We start from the raw sequence: 12,355 nt of genomic DNA on the forward strand, positions 1-12,355 counted from the left end.
AAATTATGCAAATTAAATGTGTAAATAAAGTAAACCTAGCACACTTTGCATTCCCAAATGCATGTTTACCTTGCCGCACAAGGAGACTTTCCTCATGAACCCAAGTTTGGGAAACCCTGCTCTAATGCACTGTTATCTGGAAAAAAATATTAATACCTAAACATGTAAATTAACCTGAATTCATCAGAGCCACCTTAATGAAGTGAACTGGTTTGATTTGATTAAAAGTACACATTCACATGTTCATGGTTTCTGATGTAATTTAATGGTCACATGACACGCCAGTAAGTATTTAATCTTTCATTAGTAAGTGTTGTTTTTGCAGTTAGACCTTCAATTGGACTCAGACAACTTTAACTGTAATTATATAACTTTTGTAAATTACAATTGCACTGTAAAATATATTTGATCATTATAATCAAATCAAATGTGATTATTTTTAAATTATTTTTCAAAGTTTCCAAAAATGTATTATACATTTTTTCCCAAATTCTTTTTTATATTTCAAATCCTCAAGCTTGTAATACTGTAAACTTCTGTCCATTTTGTAAATTATGCAAATGAAATGTGTAAATAAAGTAAACCTAGCACACTTTGCATTCCCAAATGCATGTTTACCTTGCCGCACAAGGAGACTTTCCTCATGAACCCAAGTTTGGGAAACCCTGCTCTAATGCACTGTTATCTGGAAAAAAATATTAATACCTAAATATGTAAATTAACCTGAATTCATCAGAGCCACCTTAATGAAGTGAACTGGTTTGATTTGATTAACTGAGCATGGTTAATTATTATTTCAAACTTTTGACTTGCAGTTTATATGTATCTATCTATACAGTTCAAGATTTCACATGCGAGGGCTCTCTTCAGAGCAGTGAATAAAGATTAAAACTTTTTTTGTTGTTTTAGTTTAAATGTGTTTTAGTTTTGTCACATTATCAGAATCTGTCACTTTTATAGTAATCATGTTATGTTGGATCAGTAAATGTCTTTAATGTTAAAGAGCATGTGAGAAGCGGGTGGTAGATGAAGTTAAAAGCTGTACACAACGACCTCACTTGGCTTTAAACCAATTTAATTAGCCATACGTTTAGTGATGTGAATAAGCTTTTCATGTTAAACCTGGCATGCTGAAGTCAAGCCTGCTTTGGATAGCTGTGGCCTAGATTACAGTCATAATTAATTTAGTGGTCTATGATTAATGCTCATTTTGTCATCTAATATGGGCTCTGGGCTTTCAGAACAGTCATAATCTAATGGGTACTTGTGTTTCCTAATAAAAAAATGTAATCATATGGAGCAATTTCTGTTACAATAATAGACTTTAAGTTCTTTTAGATGGCACAAAACCATGCACTGACTAGTACATGAGTACATTTGTTGTTCACCCACCCTCCTGATTTGAGCTCATATCAGTAATTGATGATCAGGCCTGTAATTATGACCTCATAATTACTATTCCTCCAGACAGGCAAAAGATGTTAATAAGTAGCTTCTTAAAAATTACAATGTATCCCATTCATAGGTATTCTTTGATGGAATTCAGTACAATAATTATTCAAAACAACACCAGGCCTCTAAAATGAGGGGGGTCAACCCGCCTTATGAAAAATTAATCTCAGAATGATGCAATTCAAGTGTAAGAGCAGTGACTGGCTAGATTCACCTAGCAAAGCCTGTTTCTGAGGCATATGCATTTGCATGAGAGTAAAAAAAAAAAAAAAGAAAAAAAAAAGTTATCTTTCTGTCTTGACTAATTGTGTCTAATTAAATCTAATTCTGTCACATTAGCACTGTTAAATAAAAACATTATAAATTGAACAGTTAGTACAGCGGTAAATATGTTTTGGTCACGAACATTGTGAGTCGAAAACTAACTCTTGAGTCATTCTTTCAATAAATAGTTCAAAAAGACATAACTCTTGAATCAGTCTTTAAAATTTTTGAGCTCATATCAGTAATTGATGATCAGGCCTGTAATTATGACCTCATAATTACTATTCCTCCAGACAGGCAAAAGATGTTAATAAGTAGCTTCTTAAAAATTACAATGTATCCCATTCATAGGTATTCTTTGATGGAATTCAGTACAATAATTATTCAAAACAACACCAGGCCTCTAAAATGAGGGGGTCAACCCGCCTTATGAAAAATGAATCTCAGAATGATGCAATTCAAGTGTAAGAGCAGTGACTGGCTAGATTCACCTAGCAAAGCCTGTTTCTGAGGCATATGCATTTGCATGAGAGTAAAAAAAAAAAAAAAGAAAAAAAAAGTTATCTTTCTGTCTTGACTAATTGTGTCTAATTAAATCTAATTCTGTCACATTAGCACTGTTAAATAAAAACATTATAAATTGAACAGTTAGTACAGCGGTAAATATGTTTTGGTCACGAACATTGTGAGTCGAAAACTAACTCTTGAGTCATTCTTTCAATAAATAGTTCAAAAAGACATAACTCTTGAATCAGTCTTTAAAATTCCCCCGTACAATTTACAGCATTAGCAGAGAGAGAATTTATATATATATATATATATATATATATATATGAGAATATGTAAGCAAAATCGAATCAAAAACTTTATGGATTCAAGAGCTTGTAAATCGAAAATTGTATCGTTATCCACTGCTATCAATAACACTGTCTGCACTAGTTTGATACTCAAACTCGGCAGCAAGAAAAAAGAAACATTTTATTTTTAAAATGTGTGCGTGTTTAGTAATTTTGGGCGAAAATATACAAATATTTTGAAATGCTAATTAATCTACCTGATATTAAAGAGCAGTATAGACTTTCCAAAATGCATTTGTGTCTTAAGACCATTGCTAACCTTTACCTGAAACACTTTTTTTCCACACAAAGCTTACCATTCCACTCCTCAAAACATTTTTTTTTCCAAAAACCTGAGCTGTTTTTGAAAAAAGCAAATCATAAACCAGTTTAATCATCAGTAACATTATACATTACCAATGCCAATAGAAGTAGTACAGCCTTGAAAGAGTCACAAGTTAAAATACAGTTGTTCAAAGTGCAAAGACACAGGGTTGAGGTGTTAGAGGAACAACAGTTAATATATAAACAATAGACTGAGATAAAACAGAACAATGGTTTGTGCTGTGGGTAAGACAGAAAGTTCCACCTATTGTTCTCCTTCCTTGCATTCATTGTAAAGGCTCACAAGTCTTAGAAAGCACTATGACTGACTGAAGATTCGGTCAGGGGCTTTTCTGCTTGCGATTCTGTGAGGGTGTTGTGGGGGTTCCAGTTTTACTGTGCTCTGCCCGTTGCTGTCTGGCTTGTAGCTCCTTTACCTCAGCCAGAACCTCTCTAGCTTCTCGCCAGGAGGAAATGGCCTCTTGTAAGAGCCGCTCAGCTGCTGCCCTCCTGCAGTCCCAGTCCAAAGCTTCACTGAGAGGACAATCAGTACCCTTGATGCTTCTGAAATGGGGCGAGTAAGAGATCCGAAAAAAAGCAGGTTCTGTAGACTTCATATGGGGCGAGTTTGAGCCAGTGGACAGAGGCGAGTCTGGACCTTTAATGTCCGTCAGATCGATGCATTTCCAATGGGGTGAACTTGATTCTTTTGAATCAGGTGAATCAATGCTCTTCGAGCGAAGTGTGCTCTTGGACTGAAGGGATTTTGATGACTTAAAACGGGGCGAGTCCTTGGACTTCACATGTGCCGATTCTTTCCCTTTAGAACCAGGTGAATCTTTTGCCCTTACTGAGGGTGAGTCTGTGCCTTTGCTGTGGGGTGAACTATGTGAGCTTGAGCCCTTGGAGTGTGGTGAGTCAGAGCCCTTGAGGTGGCGGAGACGAGGGGAGTCAATGCCTCTTAAGTAGGGGTAAGATCCCATCCTGCCCAGATGGGGTTGCTGTTCCTGAATCTCAGCTAACAGCTCTTGAGTCATCTGCAGCCGCTGGCTAATCAGATCCTGCAGGTGGCTCGTGGGACTCAGCGTTGCCTGGAGCCCATTCTTCTTGTTTGGTTTTCTCTGTCCTCGGGACAGAGCGTCATCCATGGAAGCACATCGGTTACGACCCTGAGCTAACTTCTTCTTGTTTTGAGGTGTGTGAGGCTGGTTTTCACGGCTCCAGGAGAACTCGCTCCTGCGTGGCAAGCTGCTGGTTTTCACCTTGCCATCTGTAACGGAGGACGACAGCCTGGACGCATCAGAGCCAGCACGTCGACGGCCGGGAGCCAGCTTATCCAGGCTGACCTGATGGTCCTTCAACCACTCATCCTGATCATCATCAAGCAAACCAGCATCCTCCTCATTCACCAAGTCCAGTGCCAGCACTCCATCAGAGGAGGCAGAGGCCTAAAACAGGAAAGCATGAAACACAATTTTTTTTTCTGTTAAAGAAGCACTCACTCAGTTTTTATTTAGGCTTTTCTAGCAGATAAGCCCGATATAACAGATTCATTTAAAAAATTTGTTATTTATGTAAAATATTAAACCAAATTTTTGTAAATGTAAAAGGTTTGGGGTTTATTGATTTATTTGGGTTTAAAGATTTATTTTACATGTTTTTTTAAGTATCTCAGCAAGGCTGCATTTATTTGATCAAAAATACAGTAAATTAAAACAATATTGTTATTACAATTTAAAAGAAATGTTCTCTATTTAAATACATTTAGAATTTTAATTTATTTCTGTGATAACAAAGCTGAATTTTCAGCATCATTACTACAGTCTTCAGTGTCACGTGATCCTTCAGAAATCATTCTAAATGCTGATTTGCGGCTCAAGAAACATTATTATCATCACATATTATTATCAATGTTGAAAACAGTTGTGCTGCTTAATATTTTTGTGGAAAACATGGTGCATTTTTGTCAGGATTCTTTGATGAATAGAAAAATCTGAAGAACAGAATTTATTTATAGAAATCATTTGTAAAATTATTTAAGTATTTATTGGCACTTTTAATCAGTTTAATGCATCTTTGCTCTTTGCTGAATAAAAGTATTAATTTCTTTAAAACATATTACTTACCCCAAACTTTTGAATGGTGGAGTACATTAAAAAAGATTCTTTGATTAATAAAAAGTTCAAAAGAGCAGCATTTGTTTGAGTTTAATGAATCCTTACAGAATAAAGACAACTAATAAAAACGAATTTCTTTCAAAAAAAATCTTACTGACCCCAAACTTTTATTAGGGGTCATAAAAAGTATTTTGACAATTTAGATGCAAAATGACAGATAAATCAAATAACAGAATCCCAGTCAAAGAGATACAGCTGAAAGGTAAGCTTTCATTTTAGACACACACACTAACTCACATATACACATACACATTAAAGGTTTATGTGTAAAACATGTTAAATAAGGAAAAATACTTTTAAATAGTTAGGTTTCAGTAATGTTTTCTGGATTATCTGTTATGCAGGCAAGTCATAAATAGCTGCATATACGTTTCATCAATACCATAGGCGGAAATCCCGGGTGGGCCTAAAAATATGATTAAAAACCACGCTGTGTATTGTAAAAAAACAACGTTTTATACTTTAAATAATTGTGTAAGTAGTAAAACAATGGTGACCGTGATTTCACCAAGTACAACATCTTGATCCTGGAACAACATTCCAACTAAGCAATCAGAATTGAGGGATAACGTTTCAGGAAATATCTGTTTAAGGCTTACAATCAGGGTTAGGTGCTTCTACACCCTTGTTAATCAGCTATCATTTCACACTGATTTTAGGAATAAATTATGGGTAGGGTTAGGTTTAGGGGTAGGGATTGGGTTTAGTCTATAGTTTTCAAAATCGCGGCGACCTAAAACAACAAACGGGGCAAAAATGTGTTTTAAGTTTAGAAACATTTTGAGTCTCCCCCTCCCTTGCCTCACAGTGCTTTGGTCCAAATGCCTGCTTTCCTCTTTTACATCACCTACACACACACAAGTCCGCTGAGGGAGAACAAAGCCAATAGTTGTGGAACTCCAGTAAGTAAGGCTGTCAAGGCTACTTACATTACACTTAAACAGCGGATGAAGTGATTATTTTCTCTTTAATACAGTTGATGCCAATGTATTTTTCGATAAGTCGCTATGTTAACAATAATAACGTTACTTGCTTGTCGAAAAGGGTTGCCAGGTTTTTTACAACAAAACCCTCCCAATTGCAACCCAAATCTAGTCCAAACTAACCGCGTTTCAAAGGGGGTCCCCCGGTAAAAATCGAGTTCCGGGGGCTAAAATACACGTTATTGGGGTCGCTTCAACCTGCGGCAACAGTGATAAAGTAGCCCAATTCCACGGAAAAACCCCAGACTTGGCAACACGGATAGTGATGGATAGTAATGTTAACGGACACGAGCGCTGTCGCTGCGCGACCACAACAGCTTGAAGTTGTCTAATCTGGCACAGTCTCCCTGCTACACTAATAGTAGTAAGGCTTTCCTCTGTGTATACATATCCTTACGAGTACAATTTTAGCTGTATTATTTGTGTCCCCTTAAAAAATTGCTCTTCAGAAATGTTATGTTTATTGTCCCCCCCAACTGTTAGACGAAATTTATGCCCCTGATCAATACTGCACCCAACAACTACCTAGTGCCATGAAGTTAGTACATTTCCACTGGCGCACAATAGTACAAACAGACAAACAACAACAGTCATCTGAATCAAAGTCAAAACAAAATGCCACCCACCACAGCCATGAGATGACCCCGCGTGGGCATACGGCGCCCAAGTGGGATCTTGGCCCTATCGCGTGTAGGGTGAGCCAGACTCTCCTCAATCGTGACCTGCAGAAGAAAACGAAACAAAACTGGAGCTGAGATCATTTTTACTACATTAACACATTTGACACATTGTCATTTTCAGCAGCCTTATTTGGAATTCTAATTTACACAACACAAATGGCCTATATGACACCTAGTATTTATTAGTTTCACTTTCATCTCTGTTTAATCCAGCAGTTGTTGATGTGAAAATGAATTTGCAGATTTATAAATAGAATGTGCTATATGTAGATGATGGTAAATTCACACAAGTGGGTTTGAAATGCAGTGATTTTACAAGTGAAAACAAGACTGTGTGAAATCTTTTCCTACATATAAAGTTGCTGTTATCAGTTTCAATTAGATACAAGACTTTGAAAAGAAGTCTCTTATGCTCAAGGCTGCATTTGATAAAATATACAGTAAAAATAGTAATATTGTGAAATATTATTATAGTTTTAAAAAACAGTTATCTATTTTAATATGTTTTAAAATGTAATTTATTCCTTTTGATGGTGAAGCTGAATTTTCAGCAGTCATTACTCCAGTCTTCATGGTCAAACGATCCATCAGACATCTAATATGCTGATTTGGTGTTCAAGAAACATTTCTAATTATTATCAATCTTTAAAACAGTTGTGCTTTGATAAATAAAAGGGTTAAAAGAATAGCATTTATTTGAAATAGTTTGCACCTTTAATTTCTGTATTGTTGGTTTTGGGTTTTGTTTCATGTTCATTGTTTTCATGTCATTTATTTTGATATTTATACATGTTTCATGTTCCTGTCATGTGTTTCCCTTGTTCCCTCATGTGATCTTGCCATGTGCTCCCCTTGTGAATGTGTCATGTTGTCATTGGTTGATTCAATCATGTGGGTTCTCTGTTCTGTTCTGTCATTAAGTGTGTTCGACTTGAAGCAGAGCTGAGCAGACCGATTGGTTTATGACATCAACACTGCTTCAAGTCGAACACACCTAATGACAGAACAGAACAGAGAACCCACATGACTGAATCAACCAATGACAACATGACACATTCACAAGTTGAACACACCTATTGGTTTATTGTCTTGATTATTCCATGGTGTTCCTTATTTGTTATTAGTCTCTTTGTATATATAGCCCTCATGTTTTATTGTCCATTGTCTAGCTTTGTTCAGTGTAATCTGCTGCTAGGTGAGTTTGTGTTCCTGTTCAAGTCCATGTTTATTTCAAGTCAAGTCTAAATAAACTGCATATGGGTTCTTCAACTCGCCTCCAGTGGACTCGTTACAATTTCTTAATGAGAAAATTAATTTCTTAGATAAAAAAATCTTACTGACCCCAATCTTAATATATATACACAGAGTTGTGTGTATAATAATAATATAATAATATATAATACAGTATAATAATATTGTTGGTTTAACAGTGCTTAGCGGAAATGTTTTTCATAGGTATGTAAAAAATAATATATTTTCTACATTTATTACTTTAGTGAAATAATTACTTTTCCAGTTTTCTAAAAGTTCCAAACCCAAATAATGACAGGAAAATAGAAAAATCAAAACGTTAAGTGAAAGAGGGTTAGCACTAGAATATAAAAGAGAAAGAAATATATACAGAAAGAGACTGACTAATGAGAGGAAAGAATGTGGTGCATGAGTGGAAATCTAAAATATAGGTGGGAAGCAGAGCATTAAACAGCAAGGAATAAATAAAGAATATATGAAATGTCTGTAGTCACCTCATCCAGCACACGATTCTTAGCTCTGGTAATAGCGGTGTTTAAAACATTGATCCAAGATTCCTTCTCCTCTGGACTGATGGCCAGAAATACAAGATTGGGGCTCTAATGGAGTAAAAAATATATGAAAATATTGACTATCAAAGATTTTGAAATTAATGATGGTGGTATTTAGAATTTTCAGACATGAATTTTAAGTGTCTTTGGGAAAAAACAGGAATCAGTTGCTTATGGCAAAATCTTCATGTTTGTGAAATTATGCAGGATATGATCCCTTTAAAAAATTTCATCTAAAAGAACTTTGATGTTGACTGACACAGATTCGTCTTTGCAATAAATTAAGAAATTGGTTAAAATCAGATCTCACAAAAGTAAAAGAGGCACAAAGTAAATTGTACCCTATTTTTTTTAACCATAATGTCACAATGTTTTGTTCTTACCTTGTTTCCAGGATGATGGCACCGGAGCAGGGTAAATTTACTGTGATTCTTCTTGCTGTGGCTCTTGACCTTTCGCAGTTCCTCCGAGCGCTCGTACTGTGCCAGGTCAAACACTTCATGAGTCTTCCCATCATTCTTCATCTGGACACAAGAACAGCAGCATCAGCACACAGACACATGCCATCACCAGGCCTGAAGCTAGAAATTTATTGAAATGATCAGCAGTGCTTTCCCAGGCCAACTATGCAGACAACAGTGAATCATGGACAGCTCCAAGGACAGCAATAATTAATGTTCAACAGAACACTGCTGTGAGATCATTAAGGGCTCCATCTATGCTGACAGAACACTAAATCACAAATCACAAAACATTTGTACCCTTATTTAAGGATATATGAACATAGCCTATATGACTACATGTATTTTGTATATTAAATTGGTCATGTTTCTGGACCTAAAACAATAGAAAGCATGTTTAACTGTTCTAAAGTAACTTAAAGTAAAGTAACTAATCTAGGAATGGAAAACGGTTTCCAACTCAAAAGCTAAAAAATTAAAATATACTTGCAACTTTATTTCTCATTATTGCTCATTTATTTCCAACAACTGCAACTATACCTCACATTGACAACGTTATTGTTCATAAATGCTAATTTATGCTAATTATTTTATGTCTAATTGTGGCTTAACATTAAAATGTGACTTTGGATCTGTAAGATTTTTTTAATGTTTTTTTTAATCTCTTATGATCACCAAGGTTCCTTTTATTTGATCAAATATGAAACCTTAAGAACAAAACAAACATCACACATATATATATAACCAAGCCAGGCTCAGAATATATTCTCGATTCATGCCAAATAGTAAAGGAAAAGAATTGTGACTGGTGTTCTTTTTCATGAGAAATCAAGACAGATGTTCCAAATGGTTTTCAGTTAGTTCAGCTCCTCCTCTAATTAAATTAAAATTAAATTAAATTTATGCATTTAGCAGACGCTTTTATCCAAAGCGACTTACAGTGCATTCAGGCTATACGTTTTTTATCATGTGTTAATAATGTTAAACACAATAATAAACACATGTGTTATGTGTTTAATTATTAAACCAGTTACCCATCTGTGAATATGCCTCATTTTAAGACAGGTCAGTCCTCATTATAGCTGACTGTGGTTGAAAAATGGTAAATTTCACTGAACCTGAGGGGGAAAAACCCCACAGTAGGACTTTAAATCCCACATAGCCACAATGAGGGTCACAAGGGTTTTTGCTGAGACAAACACAAAAACTCAGTGCTAGATATTAGCATGCACTATGTTATGTCACACAGAGCAAAAAAGATAAACATAGACATTTTGGGTCATCCTGCATGGTTACCAAGCATTCACCATAGCAACGGAAATATACAACAAAGGAATTTGATGTCAGTGAGCTTGAGATTAAAGCACAAAGATCAAAGTGATACGTGATCATAGACCAAACAGCAAGCACAAGCAAACCAGCCTGTTCATTATATGACTATACAATATCATATTTAGGTCATGTTTACTAAAGCAATTTACAAAACAACCAGTTTTACAATAAAGAGTGAAATGTAGGTAAAATCCTCCCTATGCCACATATGGCCAAAGGTAATCTGTGTAACCGTATGCCTCCAGATGGCCTCCTGGGGTCACAGATTTAAATGTGAGTGAGCGCACACTCTGAGAAAGAGCGTACTAGTGATGCTAATATGGGGCAAAAGACCCCTGGAGGAAAAGAGCCTGGCCTCTCTTCACCACATCAATATTTCACTCCCAATATTTCACACAGCACGTTCCCGGCAGGGGGCCATCCTGATCTCTGGATTAACCACCTCCAAAAATAACCCACTAACCAACCATCTTCATTCTGACGAAGGTAACTCCATCCACAACAAGATGTAAGGACTAAAATGCAGCCTTCGTAAAGAGTACTCCTATGAATATTACATTATCTTGATGCTTTTTTCCCTGAAATTCAGAATAGAGTTCGTTTTCAAAGCATTGTGAACTGGTATTTATAAAGCCATACCATACGACTGTAAAATCTGTCTCAGGATGTAAGGAGTCTACAGTGTAGTAAACATGAAGTGAATACTGCAGTTACTTGCCCAGTTTACTTCTATGAGGCTAGAATTAAAGGTGGAAAATAGATTTGGAGAATCACGTGTTCAGTGCTCTTTGAGGTCAACCAATTTTCCTAAAATAGACTTAATTAAAATAAACACCATAAGTAAACCAGAATGCATTTTCCTGCCAAATGGATGTGAGTGAGTGTTCAAATATCAGAATTCACACAGGTGATGATTAGTCTGACAGGTGACACCTAATTTATCTGATGTAAAGGAAAGATAAAATCTTTATTAAATTAATTTTTATATATTAATTATATATATATATATATATATATATATATGTGTGTGTGTGTGTGTAACAAATGTGAAACATTATTAAATGGACAAAAACATACTTATTTGAAGCTATATAATAATAATATGTACATATTTTTCACACATGTCAATATTTGCAGTGTTGACCCTTGTTCTTCATAACCTCTGCAATTTGCTCTGGCATGCTGGATATTAGCTTCTGGGCCAAATCCTGACTGATGGCGATCCATTCTTGCCTTATTAGTTCTCGGAGTTGATCACAATTTGTGGGCTTCTGCTTGTCCACTCGCCTTTTGAGGACTGACCACAGGTTCTCTATGGGATTGAGGGGATCCAAAATGTCAATGTAATGATCTTTGAGCCACTTCTTTATCACTATTGCTTTGTGACATGGTGCTCCATCATGCTGGAAAATGCACGGATCATCACCAAATTGCTCATGGATCGTTGGAAGAAGTCGTTCTCGCAGGACGTTTTGATACCATTCTTTATTCATGGCAGTATTTTTGGGCAGAATTATGAGAGAGCCCACTACCTTGGTTGAAAGGGCACCCCACACATGGATGGTCTCAGGATGCTTCACTGTTGGCACAACACAGGACTCATGGTAGCACTCACCTTTTCTTCTACGAACAATTGATTTTCCAGATATCCCAAACAGTTGGAAGGGAGCTTCATCAGAGAAAATAACTTTGCACCAGTCTTCTGCTGTCCAATCCTTGCACTTCCTGCAGAATTTCAGTCTGTCCTTGACGTTTTTCTTGGAGAGAAGTGGCTTCTTTGCTGCCCTTCTTGACACCAGGCCATTGTCCAAAATTCTTGACCTCACTGTGTGTGCAGATGCTCTCACACCAACCTGCTGCCATTCCTGAGCAAGCTCTGCACTGCTGGTGACATGATTCCAGCTGATTCCTCAGGAGGAGATGGTCCTGGCACTTGCTGGAGACTCTGGGACGTCCTGAAGACTTCTTCACTGCAGTCGAACCTCTCTCCTTGAAGTTCTTGATCCGGTAAATGGTTCTTTCAGGTGCAATATTCTTTGTAGCA

The 12,355-nt window shown here is 36.4% G+C and overlaps 1 protein-coding gene across 1 annotated transcript in view; it reads right to left on the reverse strand.

Annotated features, from left to right (window-relative positions):
* Nucleotides 1-2,997: 2,997 nt before the first annotated feature.
* Nucleotides 2,998-12,355, reverse strand: part of LOC107591669 (pleckstrin homology domain-containing family O member 1-A-like) — a 15,734-nt gene continuing 6,376 nt past the window's right edge. The window contains exons 3-6 of the mRNA XM_016280890.1: nucleotides 8,902-9,042; nucleotides 8,462-8,566; nucleotides 6,663-6,758; nucleotides 2,998-4,324 (exon numbers count right to left, since the gene is read on the reverse strand). Of these exons, the coding sequence (XP_016136376.1) occupies nucleotides 3,218-4,324; nucleotides 6,663-6,758; nucleotides 8,462-8,566; nucleotides 8,902-9,042 (1,449 nt within the window). The 3' untranslated portion in view covers nucleotides 2,998-3,217. The remainder of the gene's footprint in view (nucleotides 4,325-6,662; nucleotides 6,759-8,461; nucleotides 8,567-8,901; nucleotides 9,043-12,355) is intronic.

This window comes from Sinocyclocheilus grahami, unplaced genomic scaffold (genome assembly GCF_001515645.1).
Source record: "Sinocyclocheilus grahami isolate Dianchi unplaced genomic scaffold, SAMN03320097.WGS_v1.1 scaffold144.1, whole genome shotgun sequence".
NCBI classification, from domain to species: Eukaryota; Metazoa; Chordata; class Actinopteri; order Cypriniformes; family Cyprinidae; genus Sinocyclocheilus; species Sinocyclocheilus grahami.